The 27,005-nt window shown below is 43.1% G+C and overlaps 1 protein-coding gene and 3 non-coding genes across 5 annotated transcripts in view; 1 reads left to right on the top strand and 3 right to left on the bottom strand.

Annotated features, from left to right (window-relative positions):
- Positions 1-3,163: 3,163 nt before the first annotated feature.
- On the bottom strand, positions 3,164-3,236 carry TRNAA-AGC (transfer RNA alanine (anticodon AGC)). The gene has a single exon. It is a non-coding gene; the product is annotated as a tRNA-Ala (tRNA).
- A 131-nt stretch (positions 3,237-3,367) lies between these two features.
- TRNAY-GUA (transfer RNA tyrosine (anticodon GUA)) lies at positions 3,368-3,456 on the bottom strand. Its single transcript is given in 2 exon segments — positions 3,368-3,403; positions 3,420-3,456. It is a non-coding gene; the product is annotated as a tRNA-Tyr (tRNA).
- Positions 3,457-3,974: 518 nt separating this feature from the next.
- On the bottom strand, positions 3,975-4,065 carry TRNAY-GUA (transfer RNA tyrosine (anticodon GUA)). Its single transcript is given in 2 exon segments — positions 3,975-4,010; positions 4,029-4,065. It is a non-coding gene; the product is annotated as a tRNA-Tyr (tRNA).
- Positions 4,066-7,808: 3,743 nt separating this feature from the next.
- Positions 7,809-27,005, top strand: part of PDE7A (phosphodiesterase 7A) — a 355,014-nt gene continuing 335,817 nt past the window's right edge. The window contains exons 1-2 of one of the 2 annotated variants that reach the window (XM_057532071.1): positions 7,809-8,683; positions 22,666-22,783. In XM_057532071.1, the coding sequence (XP_057388054.1) occupies positions 22,685-22,783 (99 nt within the window). In that variant the 5' untranslated portion in view covers positions 7,809-8,683; positions 22,666-22,684. Of the gene's footprint in view, positions 8,684-22,665; positions 22,784-27,005 lie in introns of those variants that run through there. The other variant, XM_057532072.1, reaches the window with a different exon arrangement.

Here is a 27,005-nt window from a genome sequence, read left to right on the forward strand (position 1 = left end):
TTTACTCTTGCCTTCTGCAATCTGCTTCTCATGTGTTACACTCTATTTAAATCCCATTAATGGTCATATTACCCCTAGGGATAAAGACATTAATCCTCACTGTGATCCCTAAGGCCTGACATGATTTGGCCCCTACCTACCTCTCTGACCTAACTGTACAATAGAAATAAGATGTGAGTGACAAATATGAGCCATATATAAGATTTTAAATTTCTAGTAGCCACATTAAAAAACAGAAACCAATGAAATTAATTTTATTAATATATTTTATTTAACCCCAAACTATATAAACTATTATCATTTCAACATATAATCAGTATTTTAAATAATGAGATAGTTTTATTTCTTCCCTTCCAATCTGGAAGTCTTTTACTTCATTTTTCTTGCCATATTGCACTGGCTAGAGACCCCAGAATGGTTTTCCTTGCTTCTTTCCTGATCTTAAGAGGAAAGCATTCATATCACTAAGTATAATGTTAGCTATGTGTTTTTCATTGATGCCTTTTATCAGGTTGGGAAAGTTCCCTTCTCCCTATCTTCCAAGTTTGCTGACAGTTTGAAAAATCAGGACTGGATGTTGAATTTTGTCAAATGCTTTTTCTGCATCTACTGAAATGATCGTGTAGTTTTTCTTCTAGTACTGTGATGAATTACCTTGATTTTTGAATGTTGAACTAGTCTTGTATTCTTGGAAAAGACCCATTTGGTCATGATGTATTTTCCTTTTTATATATTGTTGGATTTAACTGGCTAAAATTTTGTTGAAAAATTTTGCATCTATGTTCATGAAGGATATTGGTCTGTAGTTTTCTTTTCTTGTAATGTCTTTGCTTGGTTTTGGGATCAAGATAATGAGGGCTTCATGGAATAAGTTAGACAATACTCCCTCCTCTTCAATTTTATGGAAGTTTGTGTACAATTGGTGTGATTTCTTCCTTAAATGTTTGGTAGAATCACCACTGAAGGCATCTGGGCCTGGTGTTTTCTTTATGAGAGAAATAAATGAGTTAACACATGTGAAGTAACTAGAACTGTGCTTGGCTTGTCAGAGGTGCTGAATAAATGTTAGCTGTTAAGTTTTTAGGATTCGTCTATATTTTCAATTAAAGTAATAAATGGTTATTACAGAACTTAGAAAATATTTTTAAATTTTAAGGAAGAAGAAATCACAGTAATCCTACTAGCCAAAGATCACTAGTATTAACATTTTAATGTATTCTTCAGTGTTTCCTACAGGTAATTTATGCTTGTTTATATTGTTATTGTTTATATTGCTCTGTGCCTACTTTATTCACTTAATATTCAATAATTTCCCAAGTCAGTAGAAGTTCTTAATAAATAAAATTTCAAAGGCTATACTATTATATGGTCATACCATAATTCACTTAACCATCAGTTTTTATTTTTAGAATTGTTGTACTTTCCCTGCAGAGGAGATCCAAGCACCTCTTTCCTGCACTTTCATATATATTTATATAAACACTCGTATAAACTCTAGAATATTCCCTCCAGGACTTCCCTCTATGGCGTGCTAATAACATACACGGATAACAGCTAATGTTCACCGTGTGTTTACTATGTGCCAGGCACTGTAAGAAGGGCTTTACATTAAAAGTAGGTACCATTATTATCATCCCTATTTTACAGATGAGGAAACTGAAGTACCAAGATGTCAAGCAACTTGCCCAAGGTCACCGAGATAGGGAATGGCAAAGACAAGAAAGTCTATCAGGTTTTGCAGCCCACATGACTAACCATTAGGCAATAGTGCCTCTCAGCTTATATCTATAGCCTTTTTATATGAATTCCATTCCACACCTGAGTTGCTGATCCTGAGATATTGTTTGAGTTCTTGCCCAGCTCACTTGTCCCAAACATGTGTTCTCCACCCGAATTTGGGGTGCAGTTGCTAACAATTCCTTTACTTATTACCCGTTTCTTGCTCTTGTAGTTCTTATAGTTTCACTGCCAGCTCCTCCAGCCCACCAGCTAGAACACCCGTCATCCCAACCAGAAATTGGGACATATCATCTGATAAAAGGATTCTTTTTCCTACTTTGTAAATTTGTTTTCACGAAAAAAAATGATGTATTTTAAGTGAATCATTATACATTCAATAAAGAGACTTTATTGAAAAGAATTTAAAATGGAAGCTGCCCTAGAAAATGAAAGACATGCCAATAAAAAACAGCAGGTTGTACACATTGGTAACAAAAATATACAGGTTGTCTAGAAGCCTAAAATGGAAATAAGGTAAAAGTATTTTCACTTCTCAATTGTCATCCTCATAAAAGGTATTATCTCTGCCTTTGTCTAGGTTTATATTTTGTGTTGAGAATTGCAATATCATTTCAACAGCTTTTTTTCATGGCTCTATTCTAGAAAATTAGGATAGAGAGACTTCATTACCAGAAAAGACTTTGTGTGTGTTCTGCTAAATTGAATTTTTCAATGAGTGTGTGTATTTGTGTTTGTTTTTGTCATGTCTTTGTTTAACTAAACAGACCACACTCAAGGGCAGCCCGAGCTAGAACTTTTCTCCAGTTGATTCCCTCTCTGTGGTGGTCTCTAATTAACTCTCCAAAGTTACTTCCCAGGAGGAAAATGGCGTTAGAATCCTCCTCCAACAAGAAGCCTCTGGGTCCAGGGTCTTTTCCACTTCCTCACCTGTCCTCAGGTACCCGCCTTGCTTTATCATATCCATCTTGGATCTGCCACGAGCCAGGCACCCCACTGTACGCAGATGAGATGGACCAGAATAGTCCCCGCCTCCTCAGCTCAACGTAAGTTTAAAGTAGCAGCGTCCTTTTCCAAGTTCTGTTTTTTATTTTGGTTTTCTGCCAGGTCCCCTTAATTATGCGCAGTTTAGACTCAGATGGGTCCCTGTAAGTACAGCCATCAATCACAAATCACAAAAGACTCAGAGTGCCGACAGACGTGATAGCAATCTGTCTCCATTTTTGGAGAGAAAAAGAACCAATTTCGTGAACTTCACAAAGTAAATGGGTCTAAAATTTTAAAATTAGAAAAATTATCCCCTCAAGTACCCTCGTCTGGGAAGTTTTAATAGCGGTAACCTCAAGCTCGCCCAACTACTTTCAACTCTTGTTCGAGTTGAATGAGAATCAAAAGGAAAAGGACCACTGGAGAGCAGGAGAAAAGCTGGAGGATGCGGGCATCGATCCCGCTACCTCTCGCATGCTAAGCGAGCGCTCTACCATTTGAGCTAATCCCCCACCGCTGCCCACGGCTGCTTATCTCTTCCTCTAGAGAGAGAACAGAGCGTTTAGAAGTGAAGATAAACATTCTTGACCACATTCTTGTCCCTTTTCATGGTTAAGGCCAAAGTAACAAAAAATTGTTTCTCTCCTTCGAGCCGGAATCGAACCAGCGACCTAAGGATGACTATGGACACCACACTACAGTCCTCCGCTCTACCAGCTGAGCTATCGAAGGGAGTGGAGGAGTATGTTCTCATCTCATCTTCATAACTTTTAGTCATTTTTCTAGGCTTCGTGTGCTTTCTACCGCGTTGCCTTCGTGATTCCCAGGTTCCTTGGACACGAGATCCTCCTTGCGGACCTCCCAGCTCCTCACGGCAGCCGCCCCGAGCGCTCGCATCGCCGACCTTGCACGGGCTCTGAGGACTAGGTCAGGGGCCTGGCCCCGGGGAGCCGGCCGTTGGTCCGGGACGCGGCTTCGCCGCGTCGGCACTCAGGGGCTCGGGAAATGCCGAAGACGCTTTAGAAACAAGCGAAGGTCGTGACCCGGCAGCCACCCCGCTGAGCGCAGACTCAGTGCCCCGCTCGCTCAGAACTCGGACCGCATGTCCCCGTTTCCGGGATTCGCAAAAGATTCACACCGAGGAAGCTAAGGGTTTCGACCTGTTATTTGGAAAGTAATGTATTATCAGAGAAATCCTTATGCGGAAAGGACCATAAATCACAGGAAGCTCGACAAAAGCGTCCTTTGTCTCCTTCGAGCCGGAGTCGAACCAGCGACCTAAGGATGCCTCTTGAGAGTATTAACTACAGTCCTTCGCTCTACCAGCTGAGCTATCGAAGGGACAGGAAAGCCTTCTTCCCCCGCCCCCTGAGATTCAATACCTAGGAACCAGAGCGCGCAACCCTTAGCCAGAGATGAAATTGAGCATGCGTAATGGAGAGAGTGGGGCGCGAAGGGAGTACGTGCCCGAATGTTGTTTTACGCGTGCGCAGAAAGACTACCAGGCTGTGGCTCGCGGAGCCTGACTGCGGCAGGAGCTAGTTCCGAACTCTCGTGTCAAGACTCAAGACTCCTCCGCGTGTCTGTCGCACTTTTTCTTTACTCCCGGTGTTAGGGGAGTTACTGTCGGGTGTGGCTTCCCTGTTCTGTAACCTTTATGTCTCCTCACCCCTCGTGTGAGGGGTCCGTGGTGCAGGGTGATGCGTCCGACTACGAATCAGAGGACTTGTAGGTACGATTCCTTCCAGTCTTGGCGTTTTTGTCCCCTTAGTTATCAAAATAAGAGATTTTTACTACTTCGGGGTTCTCCCAAGCACAAATGCCGAGAGTTTACCACACCTCGAGGGCGGAGAGCCACCGGGCTTGGTTTCCGATGCCGCCTGTCGAACTTTCGAGATGTTGAGAGGTTCGCGAACACTAATAACGGGACGCCGGTGGCCGGGCGAGGAGGACGGCGCGGGGCAAAGCCGAGGAAAGGAGGGGTGGTTCCCGCGGGCTCCAGGTAGGAAGCGGGGAGGGAGCCCCGAGGTCAAGCCCGCAGTTCCCGGGACAAAGCTGGTTAATGTCGCGGGGCTGCGTCTACCGCGGCTCAGCTCGTCGGGTCTCGGAAGGTATTTGAAGACGTTGCGGTCACCCAGTTACTAAACCACGCCAGCCATGCCCGACAACGCAGAGGGAACAAAGTTATTCACAAGGTTCTTTGGAGCCCGCTCCCATTTTACATTTCATTTAACAAACCCCTTCTCGGTTGTCAGCAGAGCAGAAAAACCATCTAATGATTTGGGTTCTGCCCTCAAGGGCCTTTCAACCAAGAGGGCATAATGTTGGTTTGAGCAAATTGAGTTTTTATTTTGAAATTATTGATCTTATTTGTGGAAAGGGGTTTAGAATTAGTTCTTAAGTCTCCCCAAGTAAGGTAACAGCTCCCCAAAGTAAAAGTTTTAATAAAATGTGAGGATGAGTTAAGGAGAAAATGCGAGGTTAGGAAAAAGGGCTAGTCATTAAGGGGGAAAGCGGCTTCCTTAAGGCTACACAAACATGGTTGAAAGGAGTTAAAAATTTAGAGGGTGGGGCAAGCACAGACTACTTGAACGAAATGGTGGGCTTTATTTTTGTTTCCTAGTGAATATTTTGCCATTTTTCGCACGTAACAAGGCGGTAGCTTTTTAAAGTTATATGGTGTTTCCGAGAGTTAAAAAAAATACTGTCTCTGTGAGAGGCGGGGAAGATGTGTCGCACCCCTCCTCCCAAGTTTATGGAAAGAACCTTGTAAATTAGGCTAAGAGGAAAGGGCCTTCATTTTATTCGTACTGTCTCATTTTATAGGGTGGCAAGTCAGGCGTTTATTATCTGCAGAGGTCACTGTCGTGGCCATCACTGCACTGTGGCGGAATCCTGGCCCCTTGGTATAACCCCTTCCTGATGCACCCTCTTCCAAAACAGCCAGCCAGATCAGAGTGACGCGTTCCAGGAGGGCCAAGATGTTTCCTGATTTCTGGCCCTCTTACTTGTGATAGAAATCCACACAGAGCTAATGTAAGCAAGTGGCGTATATTACGGTGATACAGGGGTGGCCCAGGGAAACCATGGAGGAGTGGTAACCAAGCCTCCTTGTGGCTTTCCTCAGTGCCTCTCAGCTTCTCTCTCTGCTTCTCTAGTGCACACAGTTGGAAACATGGTGCTGCACCCCTCCATCCCCACTACCCTAAAAGTTCCTGACCTTTATCCCTTAGTCTGTTGCCAAAGATTGAATATTTAGTCCCTCCTCCTGGCCCCAAATTGATATGTTGAAAACCTAATGCCCAAGTGATGGTATTAGGAGGTGGAGTCTATGGGAAGTGATTAAGTCGTGAGGTCACAGCCCTTACGTATGGGATTAGTGCCCTTATCAAAGAGGCCTCAGAGAGATGCCTCCTCTCTTCCAGTCATGTGAGCATGCAGTGAGAAGGGTTGGGCACATATGATTGCATCCCTCTTTCCTAGGATGTCAGTGAAAGATAATAAAGATATACAAGAAGAAAAAGTTTCCTGCCACATGGAAAACGAAGTAGGTACATTCAGCAAACCTGAGCTTTAAAATAATTTCTGGGATTGTGGAAAGCAAGTGAGATTGAATAGATACATGGCCCAAAATGGAGAAAATCACAGCTCAGAATACACGTTCTAGAAGCTTGCAGAAACAACCATTTTCCCCATGGAGCTCCGAAGAGGCTTCAGGCACAGAGGCAGCAGCTCAAAGGTCGGAGGCCCACAACAATGTGCAGCTGCTGCAGCCTTTGCCCCAGCTGGAGCTACCTGGAGAACGGCTTAAGCAGAGCAGATTTGCCTGGGGAGAGCCTATGGGGTGAGTATAGGGCTGGGGAGAGAGGCAGAGGAGAGCCTAATAATAAGACACCTGGAGAGAAAGAAAGGCTGCCCCACCCCACTCGCAATTAAGTTGGCAGTTTGGAGCATCTTGGGCCAGCACCATAGAAATGAAAAACCCTGCTTATCCCCAGGACCCAGGCATTTTACAAACACCAGTCAACGTAGTCCTTGATTCATGAATATGAGCATATGTCTACCAGACATTTGAGAGGAAACAAAAACAACTTAAGAAAGTCCAAGATGAACAAACAAAATAACTGATCCAGGAGGAAACAGATGATGCAAGGAATAATACAAAACCACTTTTTAAAATGCTAATTGATATTCTCAGGGACATCCAAGAGGATATTCCAGCAATAAAAACCAGAACAAGGTGGTATTAAAAGGAGCAAGGAGAGAAAAACTGACTTCTTGAAAACTAAGAGTGATTGCTAAGGTGAAAAATAACACTGATTATGGCAACAGATCAAATTTCGAGTTATAGAAGATAGAATGGAAAATATCTCCCAGGACACCAGAATAGAGAGAGGAGAAAATATACACCTAAAAGCATGGCGGTTAGACCCAGAAGACACAATGGCTATCTAGTCAGAGTTCCAGAAAGGGAAAACAGAAAATGTAAGGAAAGGAATGGAAGAAAGACACTAGTTATTGAAAGGGCCATCCAAGTAGGATGAATGAAAAACAGCTGTGTCTGGACACAGCCTAGTGGAATTTTAAAGCATTGAGGATAAAGATGAAACCCCCAAAGCTTTCATAGATGGGGAAAAAAACAGGCTAGCTACAAAGGAATGAGAATCAGATTATGATCAGATTTCTTATCAGAAATACTGGACGCTAGAAGACAGTAGAGCAAGGCCTTCAAAGTTCTGTGGGGAAATAATTTTGAACCTGGAATTGTATAACCAATCAAAGTAACGATCACATATGAGGACAAATTGATAATTCACACAAAGTCTCAAAGTTTAAATCCCGTGATTCCTTTCTGAAACAAATTTTTAGAAAAAATATTACTTGAAGTTCTTATAATGATTGGTTTCTCCAGGAAGCAGAAGCTGACACAGAATTAGAGTACAAAATTTTACTGGACGGTAACATTCGTGAACAGAACAGGGGAAGACACAGTACTGGGTGGGGGTAGCCATCAGACAAAGTCTCTGCCAGCCCCCTCGGTAGCTGCAGAGCAGATTTCCCTTTAGTGGAGTCCTGAGTGGGGCAGAAATGGCTAGGCCCTTATACAACCTCCTTGTCAGAAACTGACAACCTTAGCCAGGAAACTGAGGTGAATCCTGAAGAAGTTAACACCAGGAAGCTCTCAGTTAACCATCCTCCTTGCAGCTGGGCAGTGAGTCCTTTCTGGAAAGGCAGTCTAGGAGCAAATACTCTATGTCTGCCACAGATGTACTTCATCAAAACAAGAATCCAAGAAAGAGGAGTACCCAGGATTTAAAAAGAAGAAAGGAACCAACTCAACGTAACTCAACGTAAATCCCAGGTTAACAGTGATGCAGCAAGCCCAGAAAGCAATCAGGACAAATTAGGAAAAAACAGAAGAGGTCAGAGGGCTCTAGGAATATGATCTTTCAAGAAGAAAATGGATTCTTTCACAGTAAACGTGATTAAGGACCAGGAAGAGCTTAGTGATATGATAAAGGCATGTTGCTTTTCTCAAAAAGCAAACCAAAACTAATTAGGAATTTCTAAAAAAGTACATAGAGCTTTATAAAGAACTCATGGTCCAAATATAAGGCAAACTGAAATCTGGCATGATTTTGAGAAATTGATGACCTGTGTTGCGGGCTAACTTATGCCCCCCCCCACTTATATTGAACCTCGAACTTTCAGAATGTGACCATATTTGGAGATAGGGCCTTTAAAGAGACAGTTAAAATGGGGGTGTTAGCGTGGGTCCTCATCCACTTTGACTAGTGTCCTTATAAATGAGGATATAGGGAGAGGGAGAGACACCAGACACACAGACGACCATGTGAACACACGGCAAGAAGGCACGCACCTGCAAGCCCGGGGGAGAGGCCTCAGAAGAAACCAAGCCTGCTGACATCTTGATCTTGGACCTCTTGCCTCCACAACGGTGAGAAAACAAACTGTTGTTTAAGCCACCCAGTCTGTGGTATTTTGTTATGGTAACCCTAGCAAACTAATACAGGCATGGTGAGGAAAGAGAAGTTTGCTTTCTTTTCTGCATCCATTGGTATGGTTTCCATGTTTGTTTGACCACATGCAAACACGTGTGGGGCAGACAGTCCCATAGTTGTCATCTAATACAGCATTTAATAACAGTTGCATTTATTTATTTATTTGGTAATGTTTGTAAATGCTTGGCATTCTCGTTATTAGCAATACAGTGTTTTTGCATTCTTTTTTTTGAATTTTTGAATGTTATTTTATATTTTTTATACAGCAGGTTGTTATTGGTTATCTATTTTATACATATTAGTGAATACATGTAAATCCCACTGTCCCAATTCATCCCACCACCACCACCCCCAACACTTGCCCCTGCTTTCCCCCTTTGGTGTCCATACATTTGTTCTCTACATCTGTGTCTCTATATCTGCCATGCAAACCGGTTCATCTGTACCATTTTTCTAGGTTCCACATACATGCGTTAATATACGATATTTGTTTTTCTATTTCTGACTTACTTCACTCTGTATGACAGTCTCTAGATCCATCCACATCTCTACAAATGACCCAATTTTGTTCCTTTTTATGGCTGAGTAATATTCCATTGTATATATATACCACATCTTTATCCGTTCATCTGTCAACGGGCATTTAGGTTGCTTGCATGACCTGGCTATTGTAAATAGTGCTGCAATGAACACTGGGGTGCGTGTGACTTTTTGAATTACGGTTTTCTCTGGGTATATGCCCAGTAGTGGGATTGCTGGGTGATATGGTAATTCTATTTTTAGATTTTTAAGGAACCTCCATACTGTTCTCCATAGTGGCTGTATCAATTTACATTCCCACCAACAGTGCAAGAGGGTTCCCTTTTCTCCACACCCTCTCCAGCATTTGTTGTTTGTAGATTTTCTGAGGATACCCATTCTAACTGGTGCAAGGTGATACCTCATTGTAGTTTTGATTTGCATTTCTCTAATAATTAGTGATGTTGAGCAGCTTTTCATGTGCTTCTTGGCCATCTGTATGTCTTCTTTGGAGAAATGTCTGTTTAGGTCTTCTGCCCAGTTTTTGATTGGGTTGTTTGTTTTTTTAATATTGAGCTGCATGAGCTGTTTATATATTTTGGAGATTAATCCTTTGTTGACTCATTTGCAAATATTTTCTCCCATTCTGAGGGTTGTCTTTTTGTCTTGTTTATAGTTTCCTTTGCTGTACAAAAGCTTTTAAGTTTCATTAGGTCCCATTTGTTTATTTTTTTTCCCCATTACTCTAGGAGATGGGTCAAGAAAGATCTTGGTGTGATTTATGTCCAAGAGTGTTCCTCTTATGTTTTCTTCTAAGAGTTTGATAGTGTTTGGTCTTATATTTAGGTCTTTAATCCATTTTGAGTTTATTTTTGTATATGGTGTTAGGGAGTGTTCTGATTTCATTCTTTTACATGTAGCTGTCCAGTTTTCCCAACACCACTTATTGAAGAGACTGTCTTTTCTCCATTGTATATCCTTGCCTCTTTTGTCATAGATTAGTTGACCATAGGTGTGTGGGTTTATCTCTGGGCTTTCTATCCTGTTCCATTGATCTGCATTTCTGTTTTTGTGCCAGTACCATATTGTCTTGATTACTGTAGCTTTGTAGTATAGTCTGAAGTCAGGGAGTCTGATTCCTCCAGCTCTGTTTTTCTTTCTCAAGATTGCTTTTGCTATTTGACGTCTTTTGTGTCTCCATACAAATTTTAAGATTTTTTCTTTTAGTTCTATAAAAAATGCCACTGGTAATTTGATAGGGATTGCATTGAATCTGTAGTTTGTTTTGGGTAGTATAGTCATTTTCACAATATTGATTCTTCCAATCCAAGAACATGGTATATCTCGCCATCTGTTTGTGTCATCTTTGATTTCTTTCATCAGTGTCTTATAGTTTTTTTTTTAATTTTATTTTTATTTATTTATTTTGGCTGCGTTGGGTCTTTGCTGCTGCACATGGGCCCTCTCCAGTTGTGGCGAGCGGTGGCCACTCTTCACTGTGGTGCATGGGCTTCTCATCGTGGTGGCCTCTCTTGTTGCGGAGCACGGCTCTAGGCACGCAGGCTTCAGTAGCTGTGGCACACGGGCCTAGTTGCTTCTCGGCATCCTCCCGGACCAGGGCTGGAACCCCTGTCCCCTGCATTGGCAGGCGGACTCTTAACCACTGTGCCACCAGGGAAGCCTGTCTTATAGTTTTCTGAGTACAGGTCTTTTACCTCCTTAGGTAGGTTTATTATTAGGTATTTTATTCTTTTTGTTGCAATGGTAGTGGGTTTGTTTCCTTAATTTCTCTTTCTGATCTTTCGTTGTTAGTGTATAGGAATGCAAGAGAGTTCTGTGCATTAATTTTGTATCCTGCAACTTTACCAGATTCATTGATTAGCTCTAGTAGTTTTCTGGTGGCATCTTTAGGATTCTGTATGTATAGTATCATGTCATCTGCAAACAGTGACGGTTTTACTTCTTTTCCAATTTGTATTCCTTTTATTTCTTTTTCTTCTCTGATTGCTGTGGCTAGGACTTCCAAAACTATGTTGAATAATAGTGGCGAGAGTGGACATCCTTGTCTTGTTCCTGATCTTAGAGGAAATGCTTTCAGTTTTGCATCATTGAGAATGATGTTTGCTGTGGGTTTGTCATATATGGCCTTTATTATGTTGAGGTAGGTTCCCTCTAAGCCTACTTTCTGGAGAATTTTTATCATAAATGTGTGTTGAATTTTGTCAAAAGCTTCTTATGCATCTATTGAGATGATCATATGGTTTTTATTCTTTTATTTGTTAATATGGTGTATCACATTGATTGATTTGCATATATTGAAGAAGCCTTGCATCCCTGGGATAAATCCCACTTGATCATGGTATATAATCCTTTTAATGTGTTGTTGAATTCTGTTTGCTAGTATTTTGTTGAGGATTTTTGCATCTATATTCGTCAGTGATATTGGTCTGTAATTTTCTTTTTTTGTAGTATCTTTGGTTTTGGTGTCAGGGTGATGGTGGCCTCATAGAATGAGTTTGTGAGTGTTCCTTCCTCTGCAATTTTTGGAAGAGTTTGAAAAGGATGAGTGTTAGCTCTTCTCTAAATGTTTGATAGAATTCACCTGTGAAGCCATCTGGTCCTGGACTTTTGTTTGTTGGAAGATTTTTAATCACAGTTTCAATTTCAGTGCTTGTGATAGGTCTGTTCATATTTTCCATTTCTTCCTGGTTCAGTCTTGGAAAGTTATACCTTTCTAAGAATTTGTCCTTTTCTTCCAGGTTGTCCATTTTATTGGCATAGAGTTGCCTGTAGTAGTCTCCTATGATGCTTTGTATTTCTGTGGTGTCCATTGTAACTTCTCCTTTTTCATTTCTAAGTTTATTGATTTGAGTCCTCTCCCTCTTTTTCTTGATGAGTCTGGCTAAAGGTTTATCAATTTTGTTTATCTTCTTAAAGAACCAGCTTTTAGTTTTACTGATCTTTGCTATTGTTTTCTTTGTTTCTATTTCATTTACTTCTGCTCTGATCTTTATGATTTCTTTCCTTCTGCTAACTTTGGGTTTTTTTTTTAAAAATAAAAATATTTTTTTTTTTTTTTTTTTTTTTTTTTAAATTATTTTCCCTTTATTTATTTTATTTATTTATTTATTTATTTATTTTTGGCTGTGTTGGGTCTTCGGTTCGTGCGAGGGCTTTCTCTGGTTACGGCAAGTGGGGGCCACTCCTCATCGCGGTGCGGGGACCGCTCTTCATCGCGGTGCGCGGGCCTTTCACTATCGCGGCCCCTCCCGCTGCGGGGCACAGGCTCCAGACGCGCAGGCTCAGTAGTTGTGGCTCACGGGCCCAGCTGCTCCGTGGCATGTGGGATCTTCCCAGACCAGGGCTCGAACCCGTGTCCCCTGCATTAGCAGGCAGATTCTCAACCACTGCGCCACCAGGGAAGCCCTAACTTTGGGTTTTGTTTGTTCTTCTTTCTCTGGTTCCTTTAGGTGTAAGGTTAGATGGTTTGTTTCAGATTTTTCTTGTTTCTTGAGGTAGGCTTGTATTGCTATAAACTTCCCTCTTAGGACTGCTTTTCCTGCATCCCATAGGTTTTGGATCATCGTGTTTTCATTGTAACTTGTCTGTAGGTGTTTTTTGACTTCCTCTTTGATTTCTGCAGTGATCTCTTGGTTATTTAGTAACGTATTGTTTAGCCTCCATGTGTTTGTGTGTTTTACGTTTTTTTCCCTGTAATTGATTTCTAATCACATAGAAAAAATGTGGTCAGAAAAGATGCTTGATTTGATTTCAGTTTTCTTAAATTTACTGAGACTTGATTTGTGACCCAAGATGTGATCTATCCTGGAGAATGTTCCTTGTGCACTTGAGAAGAAAGCGTAATCTGCTGTTTTTGGATGGAATGTCCTATAAATATCAATTAAATCTGTCTGGTCTATTGTGTCATTTAAAGCTTGTGTTTCCTTACTAATTTTCTTTCTGGATGATCTGTCCATTGGTGTAAGTGAGGTGTTAAACTCCCCCACTGTTACTGTGTTACTGTCGATTTCCTCTTTTATAGCTGTTAGCAGTTGCCTTATGTATTGAAGTGCTCCTATGTTGGGTGCATATATATTTATAATTGTTATATCTTCTTCTTGGATTGATCCCTTGATCATTATGTAGTGTCCTTCCTTGTCTCTTGTAAAATTCTTTATTCTAATGTCTATTTTATCTGATATGAGTATTGCTACTCCAGCTTTCTTTTGATTTCCTTTTGCATGGAATATCTTTTTCCATCCCCTCACTTTCAGTCTGTATGTGTCCCTAGGTCTGAAGTGGGTCTCTTGTAGACAGCATATATATGGGTCTTGTTTTTGTATCCATTCAGCCAGCCTGTGTCTTTTGGTTGGAGCATTTAATCCATTCACGTTTAAGGTAATTATCGATATGTATGTTCCTATTACCATTTTCTTAATTGTTATGGGTTTGTTTTTGTAGGTCCTTTTTTTCTTTTGTGTTTCCCACTTAGAGAAGTTCCTTTAGCATTTGTTGTAGAGCTGGTTTGGTGGTGCTGAATTCTCTTAGCTCTTGCTTGTCTGTAAAGCTTTTGATTTCTCCGTTGAATGTGAATGAGATCCTTGCCAGGTAGAGTAATCTTGGTTGTAGGGTCTTCCCTTTCATCACTTTAAATATATCGTGCCACTCCCTTCTGGCTTGTAGAGTTTCTGCTGAGAAATCAGCTGTTAACCTTATGGGAGTTCCCTTGTATATTATTTGTCATGTTTCCCTTGTTGCTTTCAATAATTTTTCTTTGTCTTTAATATTTGTCAGTTTGATTACTATGTGTCTTGGCGTGTTTCTCCTTGTGTTTATCCTGCCTGGGACTCTCTGAACTTCCTGGACTTGGGTGGCTATTTTCTTTCCCATGTTAGGGAAGTTTTTGACTGTAATCTCTTCAAATATTTTCTTGGGTCATTTCTCTGTCTCCTCTCCTTCTGGGACCCCTATAATGTGAATGTTGTTTTGTTTAATGTTCTCCCAGAGGTCTCTTAGGCTGTCTTCATTTCTTTTCATTCTGTATTCAGTTCCGCGGCAGTGAATTCCACCATTCTGTCTTCCAGGTCACTTATCTGTTCTTCTGCCTCAGTTATTCTGCTATTGATTCCTTCTAGTATATTTTTCATTTCAGTTATTGTTCTTCTCTGTTTGTTTGTTCTTTGATTCTTCTAGGTGTTTGTTCTTTAATTCTTCCAGGTCTTTGTTAAACATTTCTTGCATCTTCTTGGTCTTTGCCTCCATTCTTTTTCCGAGGTCCTGGATCATCTTCACTATCATTATTCTGAATTCTTTTTCTGGAAGGTTGCCTATCTCCACTTCATTTAGTTGTTTTTCTGGGGTTTTATCTTGTTCCTTCATCTGGTACAAAGTTCTCTGCCTTTTCATTTTGTCTATCTTTCTGTGAATGTGGTTTTCCTTCCACAAGCTGCAGAATTGTGGTTCTTCTTGCTTCTGCTGTCTGCCCTCTGGTGGATGAGGCTATCTAAGAGGCTTGTAACAGTTGCTTTTAAATGAAGGAGCTGATGCCCAAAGATGTGAAATCACTTACCTTCAGTAACAAAGTTGAACAATGGCAGATGAGAGTTCAGATCTCCTGAGTCACCAGCCAGGACTCCTTGCTTGACACTACTTGTCGCCAGTTGGACACTTGAGTTAGAGGGACTGGATGCTGGACTGCTCCCTGGGAGAAGGGAGGTTGAAAGGCAGTTTCTGATGTCAGGCAAGGTTCAGTGATGACCAGGACATTCTGGAAGTAGGAAAGTATTGGTTTATTCAAGGGAACTGTCTTTTCATCTCTCGAACCCAATGATCAAGTTCCTGAAATTTGTTAACAGTGGAGCTCCATGAAAATTCTGCCAAGATGCCCTGAGATCTGAAGGAAAAAGCCGTTGTTCAACTTGGAAAAATACCTTACACACATCAACATGAAAGGACTTTCACGTTCTTCCTTTCAATTAAGGAAACCATTTGCAGATCACAAGGCTCTACCAAGAAAGGTTAAATAATTTCCTCAGAATGACCCTCCAAATTGGGGGAGGAGGGATGAATTCAGGTTTACTGATTCCTCATCCATGGCTTTCTGTAAATATTTACTGTATCCAGGATGGTTATTTGTGAGAAAGCACAGAGATGATGTTTCCAAAGTCAGAAAGGGAACCATTCTGGAGAACTCCAGGGGAGCTACAGTTGATTCTTGTTATGCGTGGTGGTTAGGTTCTATAGAAGTCACCGCAAACAGTGATTTAGTGAATACGGAACCATTACTTCTGGGGGAAATACAGGGTTAAGTTCCCTTGAGCCTCTGTTCACAACGTTTTCATCATTAAGTGATCAGTACACAACCTTGTTTTATGCATGTTTCTGTAAAGACACCTTATTTAATACATACTACTGACTCAGTAACTTGGAACTCATGCCCAGCAGCACTGTTACTCATATCTGAAAGAAGCTTATCTAACATACATATGTTTTCCATGAGGCACATCGTAATTTCTTGCACTTAGGAACATTAGGCAGCACTATGCTTTTAAACACTTTAAATAGTGAAATTACCAACAAAAAGCACAAAAATGCAAAAAAAGTGGCACTTGTTTACAGTAAGAAAGGTGAAACAAAAAGAATGTTGTCAGTCTCAGCTGGGAGCAGGTACTCTGGGCAACTGGAATTTTTTGCTGTTCTGTATATCTCTGTGAATGACCACAAAAGCACCCTGAGTGTTGATTTTGGGGTTACAAATAAATATTAGCAGGTAGGCAAATTTGCAAATATGGCATCTGTGATAATGAGAATTGACTATATTATTAAGTCACACTAAATCCTGAATTATATGCCAAATCACTACCTCGAAAGATCTTAATGAGACTAACCCCCAGCTCCCCACCTCCGTTAAGCAGGTTAACAGGAGCCATTTGTACTACAGGGAGACGGCAAGACTGACCCATCCACTTCCCAGGGCTCCATAAGCCTCTGCAAACTCACTTGCAGTCTTTCACACTCAGGGAAGGTAGAGCTCTCATCTTGTTCACACAGTGTCTTCCCCAAGATAGGATTTGGGGGGTGGGGGAGGGAGGGGGAGGATGTTGCAGGGAGAATTTCTTCAGAGAGTCATATTCCTTTAACAGCCTTTTATTTACTCTTTACTATGTGTTAGGCATTGTTCTAGTGCTGGAGACGTAGCAGTAAACAAAACAGACAAATCCCTACTCTGATGGAGCACACATTCTGAAGGGGCAGATAATAAATTGACCGTAAATAACATATAGAGTAGACTCAACAGTGGTGAGTACCAGAGAGAGAAATAAAGCACAGATAGATCCAGAGTGTGGAGGGTACTGTGCTTCTCACAGTGGAAAATTGACGTAGGAAAAAAGCAAAATAAATTGCTACAGTATATATACATATACATACACACACACACACATTTATTTTAAATGGTTGCAGATAAAATTCCTTTAGAAAAAGTTAAAGTTTGCTACGTTGTATTTCCTTTGTACTATGAAGAAATACTAAAGGATTGCTAATTTAATAGTCTGACATAAGTAATGGTATATTTTTACTAATAGAAATTTCACAATTTGTACCTTACTTTGTACAATGGAGAAATTGAGTATAATTTCACTTTTATTATGAATAGATAACATTTAAAGTCATGAAAAGATTGTACATCTCATTGTATGAGTGGTATTGAAATGCCTTATTTTTATATATAATAACAAAGGTACTCATTCCAATCTTATGGAATCAGAATAATGGAACAGGATATATTAACTTGGATTTATAGACCTATGTATTCACTTTTAGTGGGGAGGGGACAAGTTAGAATATACTGAGGGTAAACTCTGTTTTGACATTAAATAAGTATTGTTTCTGACTTTACAGAATTCACATATGTCTTAGGGCACCAGGGTGGTATAGTAATTAAGCAGATAGATGGGAGAGCTAGACTACCTGAGTCCAAATGCTCGTTCTTCTGTTATTAACGGCACGAGTTAATGTCTCCAATTTTCCCATCTGTGAAATGGGAAATGATAGTACCTACCTCATAGGGTTGCTGTGAGGATTAAATGAGTCAATCTATATTAAGCACTACGCTAAGAATAGGGTCTGGCACATAGTAAGCACCATACATATGTTTGTTATTAAAAAACATATTAAGTTTTCTTAACACTATCTACACATCCTAGAAAATTGTGGCAGGAACTTTATCAGAATTTAAAAGTCACAGCTGTTTACCAATACCAACTACTCTAGAATCACTTTTTAAATTAAAAAAAAAATCCAACTTGAGGCGGAGGCAGGGGAGAAGTGAGAGGCAGCCCGGCGGGGTGTCGGTGGTGGTGGGGTGGGTGTGGAGCGCGAGAGTGAGCCGGTGGCTGAGTGAGTTTATCCCTATGGGTGGTGAGAGGCCCGGGGCCTACCTCGGAGGAGCGGGGTCGCGGCGCCAGCTAGCAGCGCCCCCCCCCCACGCCCCACACTGGTCCCCGGGCCCGGTGGCGCAGCGGCGGCCCAGTTGTGAGGAGGCGGGGAAGCGAGTGTCCGGCCCCAGCCGTGGAGGGCATGGACGTGGGCCCGGACCCTGGGCTGATGCAGAAGTTCAGCTGCCTGGGCACCGCCGCCAAGGACGAGCTCATCTCCAAGTTCCAACGATTGCTCGGCTTCCAGCTCAACCCGGCCGGCTGTGCCTTCTTCCTGGACATGACCAACTGGAACCTACAAGGAGCAATTGGCGCCTATTATGACTTTGAGAGCCCAAACATCACTGTGCCATCTGTGTCCTTTGTTGAAGATGTCACCATAGGCGAACGGGAGTCAGTCTTAAACGGGTGTCACCAAGAAGAAAAATTAACGAAAGACACAAGGGTTGACTCTGGGAGGTGAGGGCAAGGGGTTCCTCTGGATTGCAGACCACATCGCAGGGACCCGTGGCTCTGACCCCCATCCTGGAAGAAGAGGAAGAATCAGAAAGACTAGTTTTGAGTAAACTCAGCGTGTGTGTATGTGAATGCTGAGTGGTGGGAGTGGTGGTAAGGCTACCAAGAAGAAATCCTTGCAGCCACTTTGGGTTTTGTTTATTAGGCGTCAATCTAACAAGTCATTAGGGCACTCGGGAAGGAAAAAAATGTTTAAAATGGGGGGAAAGAAAGCCATCTTTTTAAACAAAAATTATTTTGCCTACAGACAGGTTGTAGTTTTGAGCACATGTTAATTTTTTCCCCTCTTTCCCCACTTTCATTTTTTTAGATAAGGGATAACATGCTGTTTATAGAATAGCTGCTTGCTCTGGAAGCAGTTCAGGTTCAAAGCTGGCACGGCCTGCTTGGGGACTCTGCGGGTAGGTGCTGTAGGAGGACAGCTGCCGTGCCACCTGATTCCACAAGACTCTGACCCCATTTGTTTTAATGGCATCAGCCCATGGGTTATCACGCTTTTCCTCTTTTCTCTTTAATCTTCTGTTGTTTTACACCTTTGACATTTGTATTCATCAGCCCTGTGGCTTGTTAGCATCAGAACCTCTCTGAAGACCAAACTTGCCTGTGTGGCCAGCAGAGGAAGCCTGGAGGATAGATCTCAGGTGACGTGGGAGTTTGTGAGGCCGAGAGGTGTCCTCCTGCACACACTTGAAACAATTCAAATCGCTTTCCTTCCATGTTTCTCTTGGCGGAGAGAAACGCCATCACGCTTACTGCTCTTTTGGATTCTTGGTATACAGCGGCTCCCCATTCACTCTGGGAACGCTGCCTCTGTGCTGTGTATATGTGTGTGCTGTATGCACACACACGGGTGTTGGTGCAGCTCACCAGCGAGTGTGCAGCAGGCGAACGTGAGGGTGTCCCCTGCTTCTGTAGTCACACAACTCGCTTCCCTGTGTTTCCCTCCAGTTGTCCTTTGGGGTGTTTTCGCAGCCTGTTAGTGGAGGCTGAGCTGCTGGGGTCTGAAAATGGAGCCCCAAATGGGGAGTTTGCCGTGGGGAAGGGCCACACTGACCGACTGCGTGATCTTGGAGACCACATTTTGCTGGGATGAAAGGACCCCCGCCCTGAGCAGGATGCTTAGTTATTGGGAGGTGGCGGGCAAGGCACAGCCCAGCCGGAGCACAGGCTGATTGGCCGGCTGCTCGCTGGGACAGGTGTCCCCACTGGCATCCTGTGGCTTCCGAGCAGGTTGAGATGTGGGTATCTCCACGGGAAGCTCACACCAGGCCGGAACAGCTGTCTGCCAAAGATACAGGAGTATGCAAAGTCCCTCTTCTCTCCTCACCCCCTCCTTCCCTCGAGTCTTGGTTCGTTTGGTAGCCGGGGATATGGATCTAGGGCGCCGTTGCTGGGCCACCTGCCTGTTGCCACGCCCCCACCCACCCCGGGGCTGTGAGACAGCAGGGAGCCCAGCTCGATGATTGGCCGCAGGGGGTCATGTAGCCTGGGTGTGGCTGAGCCTGCCTGCCTGTCTGGCTCTGTCTGGGTGTCTGAGTTACCGAAACGCGTGTGGTTTGTTCCTCCTCATCCTCTTCCGAGACGGTTGTTGTTTTCAAGCTTGACGGTGAGAGAAAAGCTTGTATGAAATCCTCCCTTTGCCTCCCCACCTCCCCCCAAATAAAAGGGGGCGTAAACATTGGTCCACTGGAGAAGCCCCGGGGGGTGTGGGGGGGGGCCTGCCTGCTGAAAGGGCAGTGCTGCTGGGGCCGGGGCCGCACTAGAGCTCACACCGGAGCACCTGCTTTCTGTGCACTCACAGAACACCCCATTCCCAGCAGAGCAGAGGTGCCCAGGCCACCACAGGTCCAAGCCAGGGGCTCACGATGGCTTTTTGTCTGAGGGCCCTGTTGGGCCCAGACTGGGGCCACTGTTGCTGCCAACCTCCGGGGACACCGCCACCCTGGAGCCCACACATGCCCAGCCCCTCTGCTCACTGGATAGCCCTCAGAGCATCACATCTCCAGCTGCCCCTGCAGGATCATGGGAGGCTTTACACCCGCTGGTCTCTGGGCTTCCTCATCTCCCCCACACTAGGTGCCCCTTCCCCTTTTCCCAGGAGGGGCTGCCTGCCGTTATTCAGCAGTGGCTTCATAGGTCACCGTCAGTGGGCCTGGCCCTGCCAGAAGGATCCTGCTCCCCCTCTTGCTTTTAGGCAGTCTCACCTGGCAAGGTACTTGTCCCAAGCACGTTGGCTTCCCTCCCAAGAACAAACCCTTTCTGTGCACATCTTTGGAGGGGTGAGCTCCTTGCAGAGGCCAGAGCGAGCGCAAGCCGCGGAGTAGGGGTGGAAGGAGTCCACGGCTCCCCCAGGACCTGGCGGCTCTTAGTGCTATTCATCCTGCCTCTTCTCGCTGGTTTGGCTCTGAGCAAGTCCTTAGAGGCCCTCTTTTCCACTGCCTAGTAGGCCAGCAGGGGCTACCCTCTCAGCCCCAGTAGTCTGTTCCTCTTGGACTCTTCACCACGTGGCAGGCTGCCTCTGGGCAGGACCACCAGTGTCTGGCACCCGCGAGGTGAGGCAGGCAGCATCCTTAAGGACCTGAGGCCAGCGGGGGAGGCAGAGGGGCTCAGGCTTGGGAGGAACCTGTGTGTGTGCACGGAGTGAGGTGTGCGTGGACGTGTGTGCACGCGTGCCGGCTCTTCTTCTTTTTCCCATGGGGACAGTTGAATTGGGGACATTTTTCTACAAGAAACAGCCTTCTCTTCCCCCAGCAGGGACTGGCTGTTACGTAACGTCCATCAAAGGCATTTCCAGCCAGGAGAGAACCTCACCAAGACAGCTGGTGTGGCCCAAGTGGGAAGTGGGCATAAGGATAAACCCCTCCCCAGATTCAATGGGAGCCCCAGTGGGAGAGGGTGGTGGCGTTGCCGTTGCCGGGGCCCAGAGCTGCAAGCTGACTGCCCGCCCCACCCTGCCCCGCCTTTTCTCTGTCTCCTGGGGTGCCGCTGGAGCGGCAGTATCCGCCCTTTCCGTCTGGACGGTGGTGTGCAGCAAGAAGCTGGCTGGGTGTTTGTGGGGGGCCTCCTGGTACCTGGGAGGCGACAAAGATGAGGCGGTTTCTCCTGACTGTGTACATGAATATTTGTATGATTAACACAGACTAAAAAAACCCTGAAGAAAAAAAAAATCCAACTTCTCACTCGCTTGATTAACGTTGCAGTTATCGGTCAGGCAAGAGAAGTGGCAGGTAGCCCTACGAAAGGCACACGGGCTTCCCGAGAAAGCAGGTGCTGCAGGTAGAAGGAGGAGGACACAGGTGAAGTCTTTAGGAATTTGCTCTTGAGGAATTTGAGGATTTCGAGTCTTTGGGGATTTACCTGAGGAAATCACTGGGAATTAAGTAAGGGCCATTCCCTAGAGGAATCTTCTGGAGCGGGAAAGGGCAGTTGAAGAGAAAGGTAGATAATAAAAGGAGAGACAGTTCTTTTGAAAATAAAAGAACTCTGGGAAGGATCTGGGCAGGGAGGTGTAGAAGGTTCGTTTTCAAGAAGGACAAATGTAGTTGGAAATACAAGATCATTGTGGAGAGGCAATATAGTGCAACTGTTAATGTCATGGACTTGAGGACCAGCCTGCTCTACCCCTCACTAACTGGGTGATCATGGCCACGTTACTTCACCTTTCTGTTTTCGTTTGTCTGAAAAATGGGGAATAATAATGCTGGTAGTACTTGTCCCACAGGTGGTTGTGAGCATTAAGTGAATATGTAAATATTAAATATATAAAGCTAATATAAAGCTCTTAGGACAGTGTCAGGTCCTGAGCACGGTGACTATTGGTTATTATAGTTCGTTCAACAGATTTTTAATTTATGAAAAATGAATCATGTTTTTTCAAATACAAATGCACCTGTGATCCTAAAAACCAACACTTTCCACCTCCTTTCAAATCCTTTAGTTTGGGGGATGGGATGTGCTGAGAAGAGGTAAGAGAGAGAACTAAGAAAAGCCAGGAGATAAGCAGGGAAGTGAATCATTTTAAAATCTATTAAAACTTTACCCTCTTATTCAGAATAACATGTATCTTTCAGGTTTTGATAGCTGAAAATTAAATTTCCTGGTATGCTATATATTGAGTCAAAAAAATAAATTCCATGCTAAATACAATAAACTTTTGAAATGAAGGCATTTTGTAGAAAATTGTTATGCTAATAAGTTAATCAGTATATAGGCAATACGTTTCATTGCTTGGTGGCTTTCATTTTTTTACTTTTATAAAGCTAATCTAGATTAGCTTTAAAATATTGCTTTTTGCGATTATAATAATTCTGAAAATATCAGTTTAGTAAATAGTTAATGTGTATACATGCCCAAATAGATCATTCTTTAAAAATTAAAGAAAATTTTGGAATTTCATTCCCAAAGTGAATCTCTGTACTAAAAAATTTCCCCCAATTATTCTTCACCAGAAAAGAAAGTGTGTCGTAGATGAAACTTCGAGAGGAGATGAATCTGGACATCTCAGGAGTGGAGATATTCGGGAACCAGAGCAGATTACTCAGAAGTAAGAAGAGAAAACCCTCCCAGGTAAGATCCTTCTTCCTGGCCCTGGGAACGGGGACGTGCCTGGGGGTTCTCAGGCATTGGAGAAGCTGATAATCAGATTTTCAGCTATGAGAAATCTCAGTTGGCAGCCCAGCTGTGAGCAGAATTAACCGCTGTCCTGTAAGTGCTGATATGATTCTGGGAATTTAGTTTTGCTTCTTGGGGACAGCCCTGGAATAGCATGAAAATTCCAGAAAATTGTATCACATTTTGGCACTGAGCATGTTTAAATCCCCTTTTGGAGCAAGACTTTTCTCAGAAATGGTATATGTTGTGAAAATTAATCAACAGGTATTTATTAGTCTCTTCATTTTTAGCACTGTGCAAAACACAGATGTAAATGCTGACTCTAAGATGTAGTTCCGGAAATCACTGCTAATTTGAGCCACCTACAATTTGGAAATGACTTTGTTTTACAGAAACTGGTTATATGTGACTGAATCTAAATTTCTGGCCCTTTGTGGTCTAGAACTGCTCAGGAATAATATGAAGATGACTGTTACTTAGGTGCTTAGGAGGGCTGCAGGCTGGAAGAAGAGGGGTTTTGGAGAGGAGGACTTGTGTTTCTTGAATGAAGGTCTTTCTCTGCTTGGAGAAGGACTGTTGCCTGGAAATGGACATTTGCCTACTTATCAGGGAGGAGTAAGGGATGGCTGGCTGCTGAAATAAAAAAAAAAGATAACTCTGAAATTGAGTCAGAGGTTTGATTGGGTGCCAAGCTAATGTATTAATTTTTCTATTAATTAACTTAATTAATTTTGCTATTAATATGCTAAGCCTCCCTAAAAACTAAGGATCCTAGCAGCTTCTGCATTTCTAGGAGGTAGGAATTTCTTTATTCTATGACACAGGTTAAAAATTTACTCATTTAACAAATATTCCCCAACTGTCTACCATGTGTCAGGCACTCTTTTAAGCAATGGGAATTCAGGGCACAAAACAGACAAAAATCTTAGGCCTTGTGGTGTGGGAGAAAGATAAAAAGGTATAAGGAGAGAAAGCAGAGAAGGGAAGTAGGAGGCATGAGGTGGAGCGTGCTAACAGCCCCAGGCAGGGGGTCTAGAAAGCCTGCAAAGAATGACGATTGGGAGGAGATCTGGGGGAAGTCTCTTGATGGTGTGTTCTAAATTAGACTTTGGCTTAGAGCTGCAGTTTAACAGGATAGCAAGAAATTTCACTTCAGCTGGGTTCTGAGAGTCCTTCCCCTTCTTCAGATGATAAGGGGTCTGCAAGGGTTTATGTCTTTGACCCCTAAGTAAGTTTTGAGCCCCTCATCTTGCTCCAGCCTGGTTGCCCCTGAGGTCTCAGTGTCCAACCCTGTGTGGTTACTTGGAGGGGCCAGATGTGGGCCCAGGAATCTTAATGTCTACAAAGTCCTGACTTAATTTTGTCACCCAGGCATCCAAGTGCTATCTCACCAGAGCCTCTCCCCTGTGGGGACACAAGTCTGGGCTACTCTGGGAACTCCCCGAAAAACTCTCCAACCTGTCTTTAGTCTAGAGGCCCCTCATGATGGGGGTACTTCTCTTCCTAAAATTTCAGCACACGTCTTTTTTTCTTTCTTTTTTTTTCTGGCCGCGCCGCATGGCTTGTGGGGTCTTAGTTCCTCGACCAGGGATTGAACCTGGGCATAAGAACGTGGAGTCCTAACCACTGGACCACCAGGGAGTTCCCAGCACGCACCTTTCCAACAGCCCAAACAAAAGCATACATAGGTGGTTGTTTTCCATGTGTCTGACTACCTTTGTTTTTAACCTCTGAGGCTAGGGCAGCAAGGGAGTGACCTTTTAAAGATAAATCAGGAGAGCACTCATTCCTTCGAGTGAGATTCCTAAAGTACTAAGGACAAACCAAAATTAATGTCTAATAAATTACCTTGCCATTCGTTCAAATAATGTGGTCTCTACAAATTAGTTCTATTTGTCAGTATACTCAGAGAACTGAATGAAAAATACTTTTGTTCCCCCTTTGCCTATTAACGTTATGATTATTTGTGCTTGACGTTGGAGGGGGGAAGACATTCCTTTACTTATATCCTGTTACCCAGACTATTTCCTGTCTCTCCCTTCTCCACCCCACACCAGTTGGGGTAGATTGCCAAAAGTTCAGTTTATCTAAAAATTCCAGTAAATGTGAAAGTAGAGAGTTGACAATGGTGAGCAGAGATTAGGAGACAAACAGAGAAATGAAGGTCAAGTGTAAGAAAGGTGGAAGTGGGAAGAGGGCGACAGGGAAGGAGACGGAGTGTTGAGAAATGGAAGAGAAGGGACAAAGCAGAAAATAAAATTAAAGAGACAGGATGAGGGAGTGAAACAAGAGAGAAATATAGAACAAGGAGTCAGAAGGACAAGGAAGAAGCAAGTGAGGAGCACTGATTCAGTGTTAAACTCATACAGTTCTGGCGGTCAGAAGTTTAACACGGGTGTCAGTGGGCTGAAATCAGTGTGTTGCTAGGCTGTGTTTCTTTCTGGAGGCTCTAGAGGAGAATCCATTTCCTTGGGTTTTCCAGCTCTTGGAGGCTGCCTGCACACCTTGGCTCATGGCCCTTTTCCTCTTCCATCTGTAAAGCATATCTCTAGTCATTCTCTGATCTTCAGTTGTATCTCTCTTACCATTCTTCTGTAGTCACATCTCTCTCTCCATAGTCAGGAAAGGCTCTCCATTTGTAAGGACCAGGGTGATTAGATTGGGCCCACTTGGATAATACAGTATAATCTCCCTATCTTAAGGTCGTTAATAATCACATCCACAAAATCTGTTTTGCCATGAAAGGCCTGAGAATTAGGATGTGCACATCTTGGGGGACCATGATTGTGCCTGTCACAGAGATCAGGTAGCCTTAACTGGAACCCTTTCTATAGGTCAGAAGATCAGCCAGTGCATTGCCAGGTAAGTGTATTGCCAGACCAGGCCATGTCAAATGTGTTTTAGTCTACATACCATTTGAAATGTAGAAATAGAATGTCATTTATGCTCAAAGAAATAAAATGTGTGTATCTTGGTAAATAAAAATGCATATATATATTTATGTTCTGATGTAAGACAGAAAAAAAATAAATAAATGGTTGACCTATGAAACCTTATATGAAATCCCTTCTCTGATAGCCTGGAGACCAGGATTAGGTAGTGAGCCACTGAAGTGGCAGTTTATTTAACCCTGCATGAACCGGAGCCATGCAACCATTGCTGAGGATCATGGTCAGCATGTCCTTTCTTTCCTCGATGCTTCTTTGCTGAGATGCTTGTGGATTCAGAATAATAGGTGATTCCAGATGGCAACTCCACAAGATGCTTACGTGGCCCCTCCTCAGATGGAGAGTTGATCCTTGTTTCTGTGTAGCTGAGGGGCATTCTGTAGAATTCATTCCCTCACTCAGAGACATCCATGTGCGTGCATTTGCCACAACCGTGGTAACTAGAAACTAGCCCTATGTGGGAAACATTGGCCAGAATGCCTCCAGGAGTTCCACCATCTGATTCTGATTCTAATTCTTGCCCTATTCTCATCGTAACCACTCTTGTACCAGCTCTCTGGGAAAGCTGGGAGTGGAAGTAAAAAATTCCGTGTGAGAAAGAAAAAAGAGGTCTGGGAGAGAAAGAGGAGATGAGCTTTGTGACTTGTAAGTTCCTGTTCAAAAACAGGACTGATGTTTTGCTTAGAGTCCTCAGGAAGAAAATGTAGTGGCTCAAATTATCCGTAGATGGGGCTGTTTATCTCATTGTTCCCTTCAAATGGAAAGTAGCACTCAATTGTTGAGTAGAGTTCTGAGCACTTACTGGTCACTGGCACTGTTAGTATTGGGTATTTTCATGGGTCTTGTTGGATGAGAGAGTTTGTATATATAAGAAGTCACATTACATTTGTCTGTATCAACATATACAAACTCATGTAAAACCATCTTATACTTGTTAAATACTTGACTTTTCAGAGTTCTTTCACTTCAACTATTTCACCTGGTCTTGCAGCAATTAGGAATATGAACAGAGAAGATATGAAAACAGAGTCAGAGAGAGTAGCCGTATTATTCTCATCTCACTTGGTCACAGGGCTAGTTTGTGAGCACTTAGATTAGAACCAGGTCCTTAATTTTCAAACCAGGGCTCTTTCTACTTAATTATGTCGACTGAAAAAAAATTCCAGTAACTCAAGAGTTAGAGCAGCATTTTAGTTATGTCAGAACTATCAGCTATAACACCAATTCCC

This window comes from Balaenoptera acutorostrata, chromosome 17 (genome assembly GCF_949987535.1).
Source record: "Balaenoptera acutorostrata chromosome 17, mBalAcu1.1, whole genome shotgun sequence".
NCBI lineage: Eukaryota > Metazoa > Chordata > Mammalia > Artiodactyla > Balaenopteridae > Balaenoptera > Balaenoptera acutorostrata.